At 42.6% G+C, this 21,385-nt stretch overlaps 1 protein-coding gene across 1 annotated transcript in view; it reads right to left on the bottom strand.

Moving 5' to 3' along the window:
* LOC143150106 (uncharacterized) overlaps window positions 1-21,385 on the bottom strand; it is a 220,882-nt gene that overhangs the window by 74,230 nt on the left and 125,267 nt on the right. The window contains exon 3 of the mRNA XM_076318149.1: window positions 18,155-18,373. Within this exon, the coding sequence (XP_076174264.1) occupies window positions 18,155-18,373 (219 nt within the window). The remainder of the gene's footprint in view (window positions 1-18,154; window positions 18,374-21,385) is intronic.

The following is a 21,385-nucleotide window of genomic DNA, read 5'->3' as shown; positions in this document are numbered from 1 at the left end:
TTGAACGGTAACTCGTTAATGTAGACTTTATTCGTTGAAAACTCTGGCCATAGTGAAAGGGGCCTCAGTCCCCGTGGAAATTAAGATTACAAAGATCGTAGTGAAATTTAGACGGGAACTCGTAGGCGAAGAGGGGTCCGATGAGCCCATAAAGCCCCATGCACGTTTATCCCTTTGAGCGAAACTCTCCCGTGTCGTTAGGGGCCTGAGTCCCCATGGAAATCAAGATTACAAGAATCGCGATAAAAATTGTACATGAATTGGTCGATGAAGAAGGTCTGACTCGCCATGGTAGAGAAATTCAACGATCCCACTAAAAGTTCCAGAGGAACTCTTCGATGAAATCATCCATCCCGTAATGGATCCCCTGGCCGTTCCCTACCGTTTAAGGTGTACGGTTCAGCGTTTTTTCGGTGGCGTCGTAAATCTTGAAAGTCTGTCGATATCGAGCTGCCGGGAAACCATGAGTCTATAAATCAACGCGGGAAGAAATCGAATCTGGGGAATACTTTCGGACCCCATCGTTGGGCCCTATCAAAAACGTTAACGTTCCTCCATTGAGTTATCGCGAAATCGAAAATTATTCGAGGATTCGGTCGTTGGATCGGTTGGATTCTTCACTCCTTAAGGATCCATCCCCGATGGAATTGTTCGTTAACTACGGTAGCAAAAATAACCCAAGAGCAAATCGTCCTTGCAACTGCTGGAGACGAGTCAAGGGTCCTTCAGCTTTTACGAGTCGTATATGATGACAGGACTGGTTACTCAGTCAGACTTCTTGGTAGTCGAGTCTATGTGTTTCTATAGATTGTGATCTCTGGTCAATGGAGTTATAGATAAAAGTCTTTGCATCCAAGACTCAATATCCAAGAGTAACTTTCCTTGGAATCACTGGAGATTGAGTCTAGGGTCTAGAGAGAACTAGTTATACCGAGTCAAACCAGCTGGTAATGGACACTAGGGATCAGATACTTTCTGCTTGTAGTTCGTGATCCCCAATCAATGAGATTAAAGACAAAATTGTTTGTATTCAGAAATGCTACGGTGCGGAACATACGCTCCAGAAAAACTCCTTTCACGGTCTAGATAGCCACACCTATTTTGCTTCTCATGGGATTATAGGTGAAAACCTCAGTATTCATATACGCTGTAACGCAAAGTTCACATGTTTCCCTTCTACTTAACGATGCTGTTAATCTCCAGCAACAAAAATAACCCAAGAATATTCCTCCAACTGCTGGAGCTTAATCTTCCAACCCCAGGATCCTCTGTCCTCGATGATTCCAATACGACAAGAAAGATCAATTATTTCGAGTGAAATCCTCTTGGTAGTTATAGACACTAGGACCCAGATGCTTCTATGGTCCTCTCAAGAGGACTACAAGCAAAACCCCTTTGGCAGTTATAGATATTAGGATCCAGATACTTCTATGATCCTCTCCAGAGAGTTACAAGCAAAACCTCCTTGGTAATTATAGATACTAGAACCCAGATACTTCTATGATCTTCTCAAGAGGGTTATAAGCAAAACCCCTTTGGTAGTTATAAATATTATACTAGAACCTGGATACTTCTATAATCCTCTCGAGGGGGATACAAGCAAAACCCCATTTGGTAGATATAGATACTAGGATCCAGATACTTCTATGTTCCTCTCATGAGGGTCACAAGCAAAACCCCTTTGATAGTTATAAATACTAGAACTCAGATACTTCCATAGTCCTCTCAAAGTGGTTACGAACGAAATCCAAGGTATCCATGAACTCTAAAGCACGTAACTCACACTCATGGGATTCCTGACTCCTGGAGAGTACCTAGCCAACGATGAAAACGCTCCACGGCTCCTCTGCTTCTTAATTAGTAGTTCGTTTCGTCCTCCAAGGCTTCTCTTTGGATGCTGTCAGGAGGCAACGTGCAAGAATAAGCCAGAGGTTGGGTGTTGCGTACTCGCGGGCATTCAACAGGATGACAGGGAGGCTAAATAGAGCAACAGAGTCGCGAGCTCGCGATTTATTCGTACCAACGGTCGGGCGTTTTCCTACTCTACGGGCTAATGAAGCCAGGCGGGACAGGCTGGCCACTTTTCCGGGGCTTTCGCCCGTTAATTGCGCGGGCTTCTTTGGTCATCGACGCGCGACCTTGCTGAAATAGAGTCATTACGCATGCATACCTCCGCGATACGAGCGGAATAACGGCTGCTGCTGTTAACCAAGGCAAGAAAATAATTGATCCTGAGTCGAGACTTTTTATCAACTCCCGCTATTAATACCCACCTTCGTGGCGGTGATCTTAATAGGCTCTGGCTGGGTAACTCGCGTTTCTTGCACGGTGCTAATCTGCATGCTTGGATTGCTTCTCGTCGAACAGTCCAGATTTTCCATGCCAGGTTTGCAATCTTCCCATCACTGTATCGATCGAACAAATCACCGTGTTATCGGATAGAATGGTCGAGAGGAGGCACCAGATTGGCCCTAACTATCGGGTCTTTTTTGACCCGTTATGGTCGCGACGCTTCTCATCGAGGAGTCCGGATTTTCCGCGACAGGTTTGTAATCTTCTCTTCAACGTCTTGTATCGAATGACAAAGACGAAGTACGAGATTGAACCTGATTCTTGGGTCTCTCGTGACCCAGCAGTGGCTCGCTATGTATACTCCGATAATTGAAACTGTTGCAGTAGATACGGATGTTACCGTGTTTCCTTAGTTCTTTCGTAAAATTGAAGACGTGGCTACTATATACTTTGGGTTGGTAGCACCTTTAAATCTCTTCTGAGAGAGAAAAGGGATATGTTCGAGGAAGTTCGCGATTTGTTCAGTGAGGATATTCGGTACGGTGTACATGTATCACGTGCTTGCTTCCTCATTAGAAAGCATCTGTACAGTAATTACAACGTATGTTGGGGAAGAACATCGTTCAGATGTTTTCAGTGTAGTCTTCCAGGTAGATTTGCTGCATGCAGCTTCTTGACCCGCTTGGATGATTTTCTAATATTGTTACGTATCTACCACACAGACGTTCGGTTTCTTCTGTTAAGATCTTGACGTATTTCATCATTACACACCATGGTGCATCATGGCTACAGCACCGAGTACGATAGATTATAATGATTTTACTTTAGTTACATAGCTTTCAGCTGTCATGCCTCACAATTCAATCTTGTATGTCCAGATCGGTTTAACGAATGAGACGCCATTCTGTGACTGCATCCCTCTTGGAGCTACGAGCGTAAGACAAACTTGCAAATTGCTTCTCTATATCGCGCAAAATTTGACACTCCGTGTATCAGATATCCATTTCTCAAGTTAACGAGGGAACAGAACCTAAATTTCATTTTTTCTAGATCAGAGTGCTCCCTTCCTTCCCTTAAAGTACAAACTTAGGAGACAATCGAAAATTGCTTTCGCATTTTGAAAAATTTAACATTCCACGTATCTGATAATTTTTTCTTAACTTAATACACAAACAAAATTCAAATTTTGCTTTTTTCTAAACCAAGGATGAAAGGTTCTTGGGCCCCCCTTTGGAGGTTCGAGTACAGGATAAACTTACACATGAAATTTTGCATTTAAAAAATTCAAACACTATATACTTGTAGATTAAGTCGGAGAAAAATTATCAGACAAAAATTAAATTTTGCTCTTTTCTAAACCAGAGACGAAACGTTCTGTCCCCCTACCCTTGGAAGTTTGAGTGCAGGACAAATTTACACGTGACTTTTACATTTCTAAAAATTTGAAATACCATACACTTATGAATTAAATCTAGAGAAAACTATCAACCAAAATCAAAATTTTGCTCTTTTCTAAACCAAGGATGAAAGGTATTGCCCCCCTCCTTGATGGTTCGAGTGCAGGACAAATTTACACGTGACTTTTACATTCTAAAAATTTGAAATACCATACACCTATGAATTAAGTCGACAGAAGACTGTCAACCAAAATCAAAATTTTGCTCTTTTCTAAACCAAGGATGAAAAGTATTGCCCCCCTCCTTGATGGTTCGAGCGCAGGACAAACTTGCAAATTGCTTTTGTATCGCCCGGTAGACTCGCGGTGCAGGCTCGGCCGCGGTAACGGTCAGCGGCGGAGTGCTGACCCCCAATCTCACCTCAATTTGCCTACACGCCGCCATTTGCGTCAGCGAGAACGCCGAGCAGGCCTATCTAAAATTATGATCTCAAAAAATACCCACGCGGCCGGCGTGGCGTTGGTAGGAACGGTGTGCAGTGCGCTCGCTCGCGTGAATCGACCGCAACGCACGTCCCGCCGGCGTAATCGATTAATTATGGTAAATCGCGCGTTATTATAAATTTTAGAGGTAATTGGTACCTTTTTAGACGCGCGGGGGCCTCGCGAACCCGCGGCGAGCTAGACCGGCCGCAACAACGTTGCCGACCAGACGCCAGACTTTCCAGGTAATCGTTTATTCATTTTTCATACGGGCACTGCAACCTCGGCTGCATCCGGAAGAACGTGAACAATGCAACTGACGTGTTTCCTCGAATTGTCCGGGGAGAGAACGCGATCGAACGCCGCTACGAGGAAATTGCGGTTCACCTGCGAGCGATCAAAGAGAGAATGATTCTATTCGTCGAGAAAGTGGGTCGTGCCACGTTTTTTTTTTTTCTTTTCTTTTTTTTTTGCGAGCTTTCGGCCCGAATGCTTCCGGAGAAGCACGAAGGGAGGAAATCTAGGTGGAAAGCGAAAATCAAGTCTGCCGATGGAGCATTATTGCACCTACGTTCGCGCAAGGGTTATTTTCGATTTTTTAACGAGGATTTTGTAATTTCTGAATTACTTAGATAAGAATATTCATTCATTTATTTATTCATTTATTTACTTATTTATTTATTTATGGAAAATTTAGCTCTTCGTGCAGCGGGGAACGTAGTTGATTAGGTTGTCTTCTCTTGATTAGGTCTTCGTAATTTCCGAGATAAGAATGTTTATTTATTTATTTATGGAAAATTTAGTTCTTTATGCAGCGAAGAAGGGAGAATAATACCGGAAGCAAATATCGGGTATAATGGTAATGCCCAGATGTAAGAGATACGGGGAGGTTAGGTTTCAACGATATTTCGTCGCACCACGCCTCCTTTCGCTCGCTTTAGTCCATTTTATTTTAAGTTTCTTAGACTGTATCCACGCTTGTGTAATAAAGACGATGAATAAAAGTAAACGATCGTCGGCGTAATTAATGTGATTAAATATCCATGCAGCGAATACGTAGAAGCGAAACGTCCCTGGAAGGACGTGGATAATGTCATCGAGAATGAAGGTTACTAAAGAATGGCCATTTTTAGCCCTACGTGAAAATGAAAAATTCACGTCGGATCTTTGAGAGTGTTTCCCGTATTACTATCGTAACTATGATGCAAAGCTTCGATTGATTTCTCGATCGATTTCCTCGTTCGTTACTTCAAAGGTGGCTGAACATTCGAAGAAAATGGAACACGTTGAGTCACATGTTCAGATTCGTTTCTCACAACTTTCCCATCGTTTCTTCAGAAAATAACGTACACAATTTTCGTTCCTTGGGAAACGTTCTTAAAGGTTCTGGGTAAATTTTTAATTTATCAACGACCATATTGTTACATGCTCCATCGAAAGCCTACGCATTTCGGTGATAGGATCTCCACCACCTTTTACATGCTTCAATCCCTTTCTACAAGGTGTTTCGTAATCATCGAGCAATATTTCAGGAGCAGATTCAATTCCTAAAGACAATCAACAAACTTCGTACCTACCTACGTTCTATAACAATTTTACCAACGAACAGATGCACAGATCGGTCAGATTCTTACCTCCAATGACAAAATCCATTCAACACTTAAACAAACACCTTCAAACATTCTACTGCAAAACATTATCAAAAAATTCCAGAAATATTCAAAAGATTATTAAACCAAGAAATAAATAAACATCGATGGTAACACGTCTCGGTACAAAGTACACTTTTAATCGCCTACTCCAAAATGCAATACTGAACAACGAAACACAAAACGTTCTACGTCTCGTGACCAAAGTCGAATAATTGTTACGTTCGTAAAAAGATTTGTTCGTTGTCCTTAGGTGCGAAATTCATTCCTAAAATATTGCCCATGGGTTACCAAACACTGTACGCAGAGATACGTTGAAATATTCTGAAAACGTGTTCATTAAATCGACACGTTCGATTCGTCGAGAGTTTCTAGGGGGGCCCCTGGGGGCTACGGTGTTCTACCTGCCGCCATTGACAAATGAAGATCTTAGACGCGCCGGCACTAATCATCGACGGATTTTAACCGAGGCCCCGCGACTTTAACGCGGGCCTTATTAACTCTTCAATTAACTCGCCGCTTCCTGAACGGTGCCCGCGGACTGTCGAAACCCGCTATCGTTTATAGCCCGATGCTAATTTGCGGCGAGCAGCTGCTTTCGGCGAACGAATCCACGCGACCGCCTCGAGCTTTTTGCGCTCGGCTCGCAACGACGTCTTTCTTGCTTATTAAAGCGGGTCATCAATTATCGGCCCGTATCTCATTTTTTCGCTACGCCGTTGGTCCGCCGTTCTCGCGCGAAAAATAATCGAGAACAACGCGCGTAAACGCTTGATTTATTGGGTGACACTATTAGAGACGGGGCAGAGGGGCAGAGGGGTAGGGGGAGGCTCTCGTAGTGTCTCTCGATTCGCCCGAGAACGTATCTCGAGGACTCGATCAGCAGTAGAGAGAAGTTGTTTTAGAGGGATCGAAGTGTAATTTTTATCGTTTTATTTATACTTTGTAACTTGGCAAGGGTTGGAGAATCATTTTTGTTGAAATCGAACCGTTAGGAATATGTGTAATAGTGTGAATATATGTATAGTGTGGATATGTATATATATGGAAGTAAAATGTAAGTGGAATAGGTGTGAGTTGTGCAATCGAATTTCAATGGGCTAATGTAGAAGAGAGTAGAAGAGATTCATCCTAGGAGGGATGAGAGTCTTACTGGTTCGAAATTGTGACACTTTTTTATCGACCAATCGAAGTCCCAAGAAGACTTTATCGATCGATATTCAAAGAACAGCTACCAAAACTACCTTTGCACAAATTTTGTTCCTATTCATCCCCAGCATAAAAATCAAGCTTAAACGATCCATATCTTTTCGTAGAAATGCATTTCAAGTGCATTTCAAGTGCATTTCGCAAGTAATACCCCTCTGAGAAGATTTCTTTAACTCCTAACACTACCTCCGCACAAATACTAATTCCCATCCTTCCATAGCCCACAAAATCAAACCCGAACGATCCATATTCTCCCATGAAAATACATTTCACCGTAATTTCCCCTCGTCTCGCGACACCCCCTCAGAAACGATCTCTTCGACTCCCAACGCTAGCGTCGCGTCGATTTCTCATTCACCGAACGAAACCTAAAACCCTGAACGATCCATGTTCGTGCAACATTCTTTTCTCGCGGGCAGGATTTATTCCGCGAAGCGGTCTCGTCGAATGGAAAATTCTCTTCCGACTTTAATTGAACTTTCCAAGCGCGCTCACCGCGCAAGAACGCGGATATATGCCCGGTGAGGGCTTTCAACAGTTCGAAACAATTCGTTCGGCCATAAAACTCGAGCGCGACTTCGGTCACTATAAATCTGTACTCTTAACTGCGTGACGATAAATCACGGAACTTATACGCGGTGCGCGACCATAGCGCCGCGTATTCCGGATCAGCGGGACTCGTGTCGCGTAGATTTCTCCCTTTGATTCGTCGTGAAATTCCCGCGGACGAATCGACCCCTCGTGACGTCGCGAAACAGAAGTTCCAATGGTACGTGGACGACAACGACGATGAACGCCATCGGGGGATATTTCCGTGCTGGCAAGACGCGGCCGGTTAAATCAGAATTCAATTTGAACGACGTTCGAAGCAGGGAGATCCCCGTGGAAGATACGAAATATTCATGGCGAGAATACTTTATCGTTGTTATTCTTAGACCACCGGGCACACGGTCTTCCATAAGTATTGGGCGAGTGCTTGAGTTTCGTTTGTTTTCACGACACTTGTCCGGGGACACCGCAATAACGACAGTTTAATCGGATGTTCGGTGCATTTTATTTTCGATAGGAACGAGTACCGAACGCAAGTTTCTCTCGTCGAGAAACGCAACAATTGTGAACAATTCTACGACGAGTCGAGCGTGGTTCATTTTTTGTAAGAACGAGTATCGAATGCTAGTTTTCAGGGCTTTTCTTCAAGGATACGAGAATGACAAATTTTATTAGATGTTGGGTGTAGTTTATTTTCGAAAGGAACGAGTATCAAACGAGTGCTCGGGTGCCTCTCGTCGAGAAACGCAAAAATTGTGAACAATTCTACGAGTTGAGCGTGGTTTATTTTTTAAAAGAACGAGTATCGAAGTGCTGGTTTTTAGAGCTCTTGTTCAAGGATACAATGACAAATTTTATTAAAAGTTGGGTGTAGTTTATTTTCGAAAAGAACGAGTATCTCAGAAGAACTGAACGATGATAAATAATCGGAGAAACATTTTGACGAAGTTCAAGCGAATCAAACGTGTCGAAAGATTCAAATGAAAAACAAGGGTGAGTTTTATCCCGATCGAAAGTAGGCGTCGAGTGTTCAAGTTCCATTTTCACCCTCTCGCGAAACGATTCGAGGAGGATGAAAAATTCGTGGAAATTTTCGGCGAGTTTCACCGTCATCGAAACAGGAAGCGACGTGTATCTTTATTATTACGGCATCGTTCTAGACATCGATGTACATTTCGTAGGATTTCGACACGAGGAATAACGCGGTAGAAGCCGCGAGAAATATTTGCGCCGTACGAGGAAGGCATTACGAGCGAAGGAACTCGAGTTGTGAAATTTCGTAACGATACATCGAAGATCAATTCCCCGCGTCCGACAATGGATCGTGGTGGATCGAGGTAGGTATGTATTAATCATAATTTGCACCGCTGGATCGCAGGTACTCTACCAACTGACATGTCTCGAAGAATTTCTATTTACAGAGTGCATTGTTTGGTGAACAGATTGGTCGAAGAGGAAGAATCTCTTTTAACAACGTAACAGAGTGTGTAATAGCGTTGCAACACTCCTCGAGTACACGATTCTCTCTCGTATCGATCCTCCATCGTCAAGTGGACGAACAAAAAAAAAAAAAAAAGAAAAAAAGAAAGAAAAAATAGAGAAAAGACGAAAATATATCGAATCTCTGCTCAGTTCGACGTTTACTTTCCCGAGAGTTCTTTCACTTATCAAAATTTATGCACACTCGAGACTCGAATCGATAGTCAACTTTGCTCCTCGATTTACCTACACTAGTAACGCATTATAGAGGCCACTAATTAAATTCCACGCGGACAATATTAATTTTAAACGCTTGTTTGTTCACCTATCGCGGCGTGAATCGACGATTTCGAGATCTCGATGACGTAATCGAGTATTGATAAGCACTGACGCACAAAAATCGAGCCAAGATCGTTCGCAGAACGATCCCGGCCCCTCGCGCGAGTAGCATCGTCGCGCCCTGATCGATTTAGCGCCAAATGTCGCCGTGTTTTACACGCGGCAATAATGGTCGAAATCTATGTAGCCAATATTTCAAGCCACCCTTTCTCGCGTCCCCCTGCCCCCTACCCCCTGTCCCCCCTGGTATATGAAACGTTCCGTATATACCGACGCGTAGTCCCTGGTTATTGGCTCGCATATGGGCCGCTTGCTCGATATTTCAAACTCCACGGTAAAAATGGAGATACCGAGCCACGATACGGTATTTTGCAATGAAAAAGTCGAAGGAACGTCTTTTTATCAAACTGTTCCCGCTATGAAACAATTACTCGCCGATAGTTGATCGAACAATTGGGCCTACGAACGATTTTCGAGCGATCGATCTCGAAATTATTGGAAATTCAAATCGTCGTTTGTAACTTTGTTTTTTTTTCTTTTAAATTGAACGAATCGTAGAATTGAACGAGAGATATGATTAAAGTGTGTATTTTAATTGCGCCAAATTATCACCGATACTTTCAGAGTTGTACTTAATCGAATACGTTTCGTTTTAATTGTTTATTTCAGTTAAGAATTAGGCAGAGTGAAATTATCTATAAAAGTAATATTTGTGTTATGTATAAATTATCCAGCTTTTATTTACAAAAGATACTATTATAGCTGTTACCAGAGGGTGAGAAAGGGGGTACTTTTTCCCGCGAAAAAGGTCTCGTTCGAAATTCAAAATATCGATGTACTTTTACAGAAATAAAGGAAGTTGCTTTTCGTTATTTTCTTCCTTATTTTTTTTTTTTTTTAACACGAATAGATGGTAAATATGTCCGCAAGCTGGCACGTGCCATGAAGCGTAACGCGAGCATTGCTCCCTTTTCTCGTAGACGTGTACGTTTCGAACAGGTCGAGTAGGATATCGATACTTTAACTTATTGCAATACGTTGGGACTAATTGAAACGTTCGATTATTATCTATTCGTTTCAATTATAGATTGACTTCTGCTTCCCCCTAATGTTCGAACGTACGACGACTAGAATCAATTAACAAAATTTACGATCGTAATTTATTCATTCATTCGTGTTTACAATTTATTTACACAAGGTAATCCAACAAAACAGCAAACTTCGTTTCGATCGTTCTCCAACAACACGAACTCGAATATACACAACCGCTGAAAAGTATTCAATTCCCCGAATCATGCTTATTTGAACAAAAATTAAATCATAAAATCACTACAATAATTATCTATATATCAAATATTTCACTCTCCTCCCAAAAGCAAATTATTCCTTCTGTAAATAGAATTCGATTACCATTTTCTAACTATTTCCAAATATAAATTCACTCTCCTCGGGAAAAGTGCATCGATACTCTTGAACAGTAGTGTCCAAGCTCCAAAAAAAAAAAAAAAAGAAAAATATGTAATTTCAGTGGTAAAATAATTCTCACCACGTTCTCCGCATAAATCCACCGCTGTGACCCCCCTCCCCCTTTCGCGAGTTATTCCGTTTAGAAACCGACGAAAGAGTTACGCGAAAGTTAAATAAACGTAATGCCCACAAAGTGAGCGGAATTTAATTAACATGCAAACGAGGCTCGTTCGGTGGCTGGCGCGTACCTCTGTGCATATTTCTTGCTTCGATGGCCGACCAGACGGAACACGTAGGCACGCGAAAATAATTCGCCTGGGTTGGCCGAATAAACGGAATTTAAATACCTCGGAGGGAAGGAGCCCGTTTCCCGAGGAGAAGAATGATAGTCCCGGGGGAGAGATACATCCGTGGAGGAACGGGGGCAAGAAAGGATCCTTCCGTAACCGGGCCGCGTAATTTACACGCGACGAGACTACGTTACACAGTTCACCGACTTCGAAGATTACTTTTTAAGAGCCGCTTGTCCGCAATCCTTCTTCTTTCGTTCCTCGTTCGCATCGTATGTCGCGCGCGCGCGTTATACATACAGGGTGTTTCGTAAATGCACTTTCATAACTCACGCGGTGGATCCGCGCATCGACCTAAGTGAAATATGTCTTACGAACCTTGGTTCTGTGTACCTTGGTTCTCGAGTAACGGACGATCGAAGAAAATTTTCAAAGTGTATTCCGTGCTTTCCGATATTTTTAATACGGAGTTGTTCAACGTTTATGGTACGTTCAACGGAAGCTGATAATGTACTGTGCGGAGTCGAGAAATTGACCTGCGGAAGAAATTCGTCGAGGAATGTGTGTTTTTATTTTAGAGGGTGAATCTGCACACTGAGATGAGTAAAACATTTCCTATGAACGTGTGTTCTAGGTACCTTAGTTTTCGAGTTATGGACGATCGAAGAATGTAGTGTGCAGAGTTGAGAAAATGACCTGCGGAAGAAATTGATCGAGGAATGTGTGTTCTTATTTTAGAGGGCGAATCTACACACTGAGATGAGTAAAACATTTCCTATGAACGTGTGTTCTAGGTACCTTAGTTTTCGAGTTATGGACGATCGAAGAATGTACTGTGCGGAGTTGAGAAATTGACCTCTGGTGGAAATTGAGAATCGTATCGGGTCGAACGTTCTATTCGACCTTCGAAGGCTCGCAACGAGTAACCTTTATAATATGCTATTATATTTTTCATAATTCAGATGTCATTTTCTCGCTTCCCAACTGTACGCAAAATATCTCGAAAAGCAAGGAATTTGGGATACACATTTATAGGATAGATTTTATTCGTTTCGGTGCGTAGATTTGACCTCTGAAGTATGGATTGGGATTTATGAATCACCCTGTACGCATCTACAGGATTATATGCATCGTTACGCCCCGCTCGAGAAGCAAACGAACGATTAATTGGTTCCTGTTCGGCATCGATGGTCGATTGTGTCAGCGACGAGGAAGACCCGGAGGAAAGCAACGGAAACTCATCGATTTCGCGTGCAAAGACAGTAGAATGGCTTCCGAAAAAATTTCGACGGGAATGTTGCACGCACGTTGACTTCTTCGAGGCCCCGATGCCCCTCCGATCTCTTCGGTAAAAATAATTGAACGATAAACGAGAATAAAAGAACACGAACGTCAGCTGTTTCGTGTTACGGGCGAGGACTTTTCGGGCCTCATTGTGAAGTTTAAGTGGCGATGTGTATCGTTGAAAAACAACGTTATATCGGTATCCTCGATTAAACGGTTTTAATTTATACCACTTTTTCGAGAGTTTAATTAGCGTGATCGACGACGGAGGCAACCGACAGGGGGAAAATCGACATCGATTCGGAGCGATTGTTTCTTCAATTATTCAAGGTCGAGTTATTTTCCAAGAGAGAGAGAAAAATGATCTTATTACGCTCGTAGGGAATTTGAATTGTTAATTTCAATGCCTTTAATATTAAGCGCGGTGTCCTTAAAGAGATCGAAGTTCGATTAAAATTGATAAATTTGCAAAAAGTGCGCTTCCGGTAATTAAAAAGTTGAACGTTCACACGGGTGCGCCGGTACCCTCGAATATCCTAGATCGAAGTTAGATTAAATTTGATAAATTTGTAGAAAACGAAGTCGATTAATGTGGCTCGTGTGAGCATCGATCAACCGGGAACAGAAAACTTTTTCACGGGGAAAAATGTTTTCCGAACCGTTACAGCCTGCAGAAGATATTAATGGTGCACTTTCTCCCTCGACACTGTTTTAATCGTTCCAGTGACTTATCGTTCTACCGCCGACTGTATTTCCTGGAACATCGTGGGTCTGTTAAAGGGCTGACGTAGTTTCAGAATCGAAAGGATCATCGTATCGACACATGTCCCAGGGAACTAGTGGGTCTGCAACATTTTAGGGTGCTGTCCCTCCTCGTTCTTCAAAAACCGGCCAGTGCATATGTCGGCGCAAGAAACATAATGTTATCAAGCTGTCCAGGAGAGAGATCGTCGTCGGACAAGGACGAAATCCTTGGGGGACCTCGTGCTCGCCCGTTTCGTCCTTATTGATATACCGAATAAACACACTTGGCAGCTAGGCGGGATAGCTTTGCGAGGCAAATAGACTCGGAAGGATGTGTATCCTTTCTTAAAGTGGAAACCACCATCGAGACTACTTTCTTCCAAGATCTATTCTTCCACGGGCGTCTATCAGAAATACTTCACTTCTTTATTACATTTCCTAGCTTCGATAATTTCCACTTTTTCTTTATTGTATTTTTTAACTTCTCTATCTTTCTTTCATTAGAGCCTCTAGCTCTTACAATTTCTATATCTTCTTTATTGCATTCCTTAGATTTTATAACCCCTCTCTACGATTATGTATTCCTTGGATTCTATAATACCTCTTTATTATAGTTTGTATCTTTTGTAATTACTATATATTCTGTACTCTAGCTTCTATAGTTTCTATATCTTCTATACTCTAGCTTCTATAGTCCCCATATCTTCTATACTTTAACTTCTAGAGTCCCTGTATCTTCTATACTCTAGCTTCTACAATCCCTCTAGCTTCTATAATCTTCTATACTCTAGCGTCTATAGTCCCTATATTTTTTATACTCTAACTTCTAGAGCCCCTATATCTTTTATACTCCAGCTTCTATAATCGCTATCACTTTCTTATCATATTTTTTAACTTCTACCATCCACACCTCTTCCCTACTGCACTTTATATCTTCTCTAAACCCAACATCTTTTACATTCCCTACTTTCTATAATTTCCACCACTTCTTTATTATATTCCCCAGACTCCACAATTCCTATCACCTCCTTATTAATTTCTATAGCCCCTACAATCTCCATCACTTGTTCATTCTCTTATTCTCTGCTTTACCCTTCTCTAGTTTCTATAATCTCTATCACTTCCTTGCTATATTGCCTAATTCCCCACACCTGTATCACTTCTTCACTATATTCCTTAGCTTCTATAATCCCTATCGGTTCTCTGCTATATTCCCCAGCTTCTATAATCCCCGTCGCTTCTCCGCCACACTCCCCAGCCTCTATAATCCCTGTCTCGATAAAAATTGATTTCCAAGCGACGTCGACACGCCACGAGAACTAAATCCCAGCCAGTATTTAGAGCCCCGCTTCGACCTACCTCCGGTGTTTGATACCGATTACGCAACGCTTCTCGAAGAAGGTGCAAATATCGGTGACCAATTTCTCCCGAAGAGCATCGAATAACGGCGGACAAATTACGGTGTCCTCCCGCGGTTATCGTTATTCCAATATTTGCCCTCCACGCCCCCCTCGGAACAAGTGTCCGCGACGGTTCAGACTCGATCAAACGAAACCGTTGCTCACGGGAACCATCCCTGAGGATTCCATCGAACGTCTCGCGGGTTTCGAGTACTCGCGTTTCGACTTTCGAGACCCCCCCTCTCACCCCCTATCGATCGATTCGAAGCGTTAGCGCACCTTGTCCGGTCTCCGGCACCCACGGTAAATAAAGATGGGTAGTTTCCTCCATCAGCGTGCACACACGCAACCCCCAGCCCCCGAACCACCCCCGTATCACGCGCGTGTGTACGCTACGGTCCAGACGGTTTTAAATTCCGCGAGTCAAAGCGATGTTTGACATGGAAATGACCCGAACGATGCATTAAACATGCCGCGGACCGAGTGCTTCCTGTCTTCTCCACGGAAAAAGAGCAAGAACCACCCCCTACCCGGTCGAGAACCATCCACCCCTCTTCCTCGACGTATTCCCAGAGCCGAGAGGCCCGATCGCGGTCCCTCCTCTCGCTATTGTTCGAGCAATGTTTATTTAAGCAAACGAAAGTAGCCGAGGTCCAACTTTCAGCTCGAGAACGCTCCGTTATTCCGTACCGGATCGATAAACGACGCCGTCGTAGCGTCGCGTCGCGTCTCGTCGCGGCGCGGGGCGTCCCGAAGCGGCGCGTACACCGTCGTTTCCCGACCAACGACTTTTAATTACTCCTTGGAAATCGACTCACGATAAATCGGCGCGAGCCCGATCGCCGCCACGGTGTATTTTTAGAAACTTTATCGTTCGTTTATCGAGAAACTTGGCCGACTTCGGAGCCGGGCGCGCGATAAACGAAACTCGAAAACCGAGATTTCGTGGCCCGATTATCTGCGTACGTATGTACATCTCGACGTGGTTTCAACGAACTCTTCGATTGATTTACGACGAGAATTATGGATTCGTTGACCCGACGAGCGGCGAATGCTCTTTCGAAATTTGATTGTTTTTTGGGGATTTGTCCGCGGAAAATTGTGCAAGTTTCTTACGCGGGAAGAATTATTTTTTAGCGAAGCAGTGCGATGCGAATATATTTTTTTCTCTGTTTCTCGGTAGGTTACAATTCATTTTATCTATCGATAAAATATTCAAATGAATTTCAATACCGATAAAAAAGTATTTCGATCGACTTACCAGTATAATTATAGATTCGTTGACCGGACGAGTAACGAATGCTCATTTCGAAATTTGATTATTTTCTACGGATTTGTAACAGAAAATACAATACTCAATTACGTGGGAATAATTATTTTCGATCACGGACGAATAGACCGTTGTGCTACGAATACATATTTTTCGATAGGACGGAATTAGTATCAACGATCGAAATCTCGGGACACTCGAAAACCGGAATAATCAATTTCATTCCACGGGTATACTTTCTTCTTTTTTTTTTTAAGCGTAATATATTGCAGGAAAGATTATCGAAAAATTACAGTGGTCTTCGCACGAGTCTCGAGACGTTACCCGAAAAATCACTGCGGTACATAAATGAATTTTAATAGCGGTAAAAAATGTTTTCCCCGAAGTGGTGCTTTAAATAGGACACCGGTACTTAATCGCGCGAAACACCGCGCGAGAATCGCCATTTTATCTTCGCTTCGAGTTTCAGAAATACTTACCACTTCGGGGACAGGAATAATCAAGGGACACGTATCTTCTTTCAACCGTAAAGGAACCAAAGAGTAGAAATTATCAGACACAAATAATGCCGCGTTAATGTTACCATGCAACCCGAGATACGAACGTTTTATGATTTCTCGCGCAAATTAACCCAGCCAGATACGCTGTGTTCCACGGTGTAACAGCCGTGTGCAAAAAACGCTAATCGTCATTGGCTGCCATTACCTGTTTAAGAGGAAAACGGCAAAACGGAGACGAGCGTCGCGAATCAGTGGATCGTGATTGGTGGAGTCACGTTTTGTCGAGGGTCGGAAGCACGCACCTGCGAGGGGCAATTTCACCGGACCTTCCCGTAAAAGGAACTCCCCTCATTGTCCGGCAAATGACATCAAGCTTATTGCATTATTTAAAGAGGCCTCGCCTTAAGGTCGCTTTAAGCCGCCGACCCTCCGCTTTTCCAGAGCGTTTCTACCGCTACCGCGGCGACCAGCCACTCTCGTCGAGCTTGCAATCTCCGCGTGCATCGTGACGCGCCATTTTTATCGTAAACGTGCAAACGTAATAGAAACACAGCACGAGATTCTAGGAATATAAATCAATTTCGAGAATTTAGGCTGTGGAGAGTTTCTAAGAAGAGAATTAGTTAAATATTAATTTCGAAGTCGATTTGTATTTTATTTTCATCGAGCTTGCAATCTCCGCGTGCGTCGTGACGCGCCATTTTTATCGTAAACGTGCAAACGTAATAGAAACACAGCACGAGATTCTAGGAATATGAATCAATTTCGAGAATTTAGGCTGTGGAGAGTTTCTAAGAAGAGAATTAGTCAAATATTAATTTCGAAGTCGATTTGTATTTTATTTTCATCGAGCTTGCAATCTCCGCGTGCGTCGTGACGCGCCATTTTTATCGTAAACGTGCAAACGTAATAGAAACACAGCACGAGATTCTAGGAATATAAATCAATTTCGAGAATTTAGGCTGTGGAGAGTTTCTAAGAAGAGAATTAGTTAAATATTAATTTCGAAGTCGATTTGTATTTTATTTTCATCGAGCTTGCAATCTCCGCGTGCGTCGTGACGCGCCATTTTTATCGTAAATGTGCAAACGTAATAGAAATACATACGAGATTGTAGGAATATGAATCAATTTCGAGAATTTAGGCTGTGGGGAGTTTCTAAGAAGAAAGTTAGTTAAATATAATTTCGAAGTCGATTTGTACTTTATTTTCATCGAGCTTGCAATCTCCGCGTGCGTCGTGACGCGCCATTTTTATCGTAAACGTGCAAACGTAATACAAACACAGTACGAGATTGTAGGAATATAAATAAATGTTGAGAATTTAGACTGTGGAGCGGTTTTAAATAGATAATTAATTAAATATTAATTTCGAAGTCGAAAACAGTGCAAGTTTCTAGGATTATAAATAAGTTATGTTAGTTGAGAATTCTAGGAAAGGAAAGTCTCTAAATAAAATCTTCTTTAAATATTAATTTCAAAATCGTTTCGTGTTCCACAATTCTCTACCTGCCGCAATTTTGCAAATTCGAAGAACAATATTTCTCGAGTATCGTCTGTACTCGTCCAACGAAATCTCGAGTTTCCCGCAAGGAAATTTTGCAAAATTCGAAGAACAATTTTTCTCGAGTATCGTCAGTACTCGTCCAAAGAAATCTCGAGTTTCCCGCAAGGAAATTTTGCAAATTCGAAGAACAATATTTCTCGAGTCTCGTCTGTACTCGTCCAAAGAAATCTCGAGTTTCCCGCAAGGAAATTTTGCAAATTCGAAGAACAATTTTTCTCAAGTATCGTTCGTACTCACCAGGAGAAATCCCGAGTTTCACGTGAAGACTACTGGGGCTTCTATGATCGGGAGTGGTCACGGGGGCGGCTGTGGGTGGTGACAGGTGGGGGTGTGCCGGTGTTCCACCACCTGTCGTCGTCGTGGTAGTTGTTGTGGCGCAGGGATTTAGGGGTGAGGTCCTCTTGAAAGACTGCTCCGTCCGCCACGCGACCTCGTTATCGCCTATCCAAACTTTACCTGTGGAAAAGCAACAAAAAAAGAAAAAAAATATAAACGTGGTCGTTAATTTGCCGGGATCGGTGCGCACTTAAATTAGTTACGGTTCCAAAAACGGAAGAAACTCGATCGAAGAGTCTCGGTACAATTAATCGCTGAAAGTAGTCGAGTAATATAAAATAAAAAAAAAACCGAGCCAGTCTTCGATTAGAATTTAGAAATTCGAAATAAACGCGCGCGGTATCGAGGTTAGGTTCCTGTGGGTCTTGCGTACGTATTCTGGTTCTATTGCACGTGTGCGTACTCGGTTATACGTTTTCATCTGTATGCGATAAAAACGTTTAATAATAACGTTCGACGATAATTTATGCCCTGCAATTGAAAAAGAAGGAAAATAAAACGAGAGATTTACGAGAGAAACTAGAACGATTCCGTTATTTTTACACTCTGTCGTATTTATGAGTTTCGAAATACACACTTTTCGAAGTTCTCGCAACGAGGAACACTCGTCGAGCTTGCACATCTCCACGTGCATCGGGATGTGCAGTTCTTTTTCGTTGCGAACCGTTATCTCCAAAGGTGCGAACGTAACCAGTGGAGAAATGGCGGGAGATTGAAAAAATATGATTAATCGAGAATTCAGAACGTAGATCTTCTCTAGATAGAAATCTTATTCAAACATCAATCCCAAAGTCGATCCGTGGTCCATTTTCGCTGAACTTTGCAATCTCCGGATACATCGTGGCGCGTCATTTTTTATCCTTTCAAACGGGAAAACGGTGCTAAATTGCAGCAATACGAATAAATTACTCGGGAATTTGGCACAGGGAACAATTTTATCTTATTCGAAGATAATAACACTAATTTCGAAAGAACGATAAAAAAAATTCCCCCTCGCCACTCTTGGCGAATATTCCTGATTTGAAATAAAAAATTCAACCCACGTAAGAGAAAAATTATTCCTACGTAGCGTCGTAGAGGCTGGCTCGAGTTGCAAAAGAAGTTCCCGAAACAAATTCCCCTTACCCCTTATGTATTAATATAACGCGCGGTTCTTTGTGTCTGTGCGGGAAATAGCTTCTCCCCCTTGACGAAACTCGCGTAATTAGCAACCCTCCGAATCCCCTATTCCTGCCGGTTTTCCCTCGTTTTCCCCCGTTTCCCTTAATTTCTGGGAACAATGCCCGTCTCTGGATGTTTGTTCCACGGTGCAGTGTCTAATTACACAGAACGTTCCAACCGTTACAGGGTGTATCGAATCATTCGAAACACGAAACTCGATTTATTCGAGAACGGTCGTTAACAATCGTTGGTCTCACGATGCAGGAAATTTAACGCGGAATAATTAACGAGAACAATTTCCAAGCGGTACGGTGACACCGAACAAGGCGAGGACAAGGCGTGGTTTATCACAACTTTCTCATCGATTAAATAACTATTGTTTCCTGATTCGACGGGGTTGTACGTTACGCGAGCAATGTTCCTTTCCTACGTGCGCCAAAAATGGCGATTTTTCGAGAATCGACTGTTTCGCGAGCAACGTACGTGATTTCGGTCCGGTTCTCGGGAATCTCGTTGGGGTGGATACGAGTTTACGTAGACACCCCGTACGTGGTCACGGAAACACGCGCGAATCACCCCTGCGTTGCGAGACGTGAGTCAGCCACGGTATTATTTGCTTGATGAATGATTTAGTCGTAGAGACTTGGCCCCTGTCTCTCTCTAATCGGTATCTAGCGTCCCGTTTACGCTTTGCTCCGCTAACGAGGGCGAGGAAGAGACGATCCTTTAGCCGGAGAACGAGAGACGAAGCCGAAGGGAAATAAAGAGAGGGTGGATACCGAAGATTTTCGCGGCGGGAGGCTGAGGGAGCGAGAGGGAAACGTTTACAGAGCGGAACAAGAACGAGAGGGAGAGATAGAGAGAGAGAGAGCGACAGGACCGAAGAAAGTGTAGCTGGCGCTAACTAAGGGCGTCGGCTAATCAATATCATCAGAGAATGGCCGCTGACCTCCTCCGTCCGACCGGTGGACCCTCCATTGTTCCGTATGCCAACTTCGACCGGGCTTCCCGTGGCAAAAGAAACGACTCCATCTTAGTTTACACGTCGCGACGCGAAAATCTATCCTCTTGCGTTCGGTGGAAGGATTTTCGGGGGAAGATACTCGCTTGTGTCTTCCAGACGTGGTAATTCCTGGCTCGTAATTTCTATTATCGGATTAGAAGAGTCGAAGAAGGGATGTGTGCGGGGGGGATGGGATGGGGATTATAGAAGCTGTGGAATATAAAGAAGAAGAGATAAGTGCTATAGAAGCTGTGGAATATAATAAAGAAGAGATAAGTATTATATAAGCTGTGGAATATAATAAAGAAGAGATAAGTATTATAGAAGTTGTGGAATATAAAGAAGAAGAGATAAGGATTGTAGAAGCTGTTGAATATAAAGAAGAAGAGATAAGGATTATAGAGGCTGTGGAATATAAAGAAGAAGAGATAGGGATTATAGAAACTGTGGAATATAAAGAAGAAGAGGTAGGTATGAAACTGTGGAATATAATAAAGAAGAGATAGGGATTACAGAAGCTGTTGAATATAAAGAAGAAGAGATAGGGATTATAGAGGCTGTGGAATATAAAGAAGAAGAGATAAGGATTACAGAAACTATAGCATATAATAAGGAAGTGATAGAGATTATAGAAGCTCTAGAAAATAACAAAGATTTTAGAAGAAAAGAAATATAATAAGGAAGACATAGGCATTGTAGAAACTAGAGAATATAATAAAGAAGAAATGGAAATTATAGAGTCAAGGAATATAGCGAAGAAAACAAAAATTATAGAAGCTAACGAAGAACCGATAGAGTTCTTTGCTTCATATAGAATAATGATAGAGTAACTTCTGATTCGAATCGAAATTTCTCAGTCAAATTTCGCAAGTTGGTACTTTTCCGCGCTAGAAAAACGTTTCAAGGAACGAAGATACCCATCGCTGGGAAAAAAAATGTCCAAATCTACCTTAAAACCTTGTAACCCG

Source organism: Ptiloglossa arizonensis, chromosome 8 (assembly GCF_051014685.1).
Source record: "Ptiloglossa arizonensis isolate GNS036 chromosome 8, iyPtiAriz1_principal, whole genome shotgun sequence".
Classification (NCBI taxonomy): domain Eukaryota; kingdom Metazoa; phylum Arthropoda; class Insecta; order Hymenoptera; family Colletidae; genus Ptiloglossa; species Ptiloglossa arizonensis.
The sequence above is the reverse complement of the archived record's forward strand: the minus strand, read 5'-3'. Positions and strand labels throughout refer to the sequence as shown.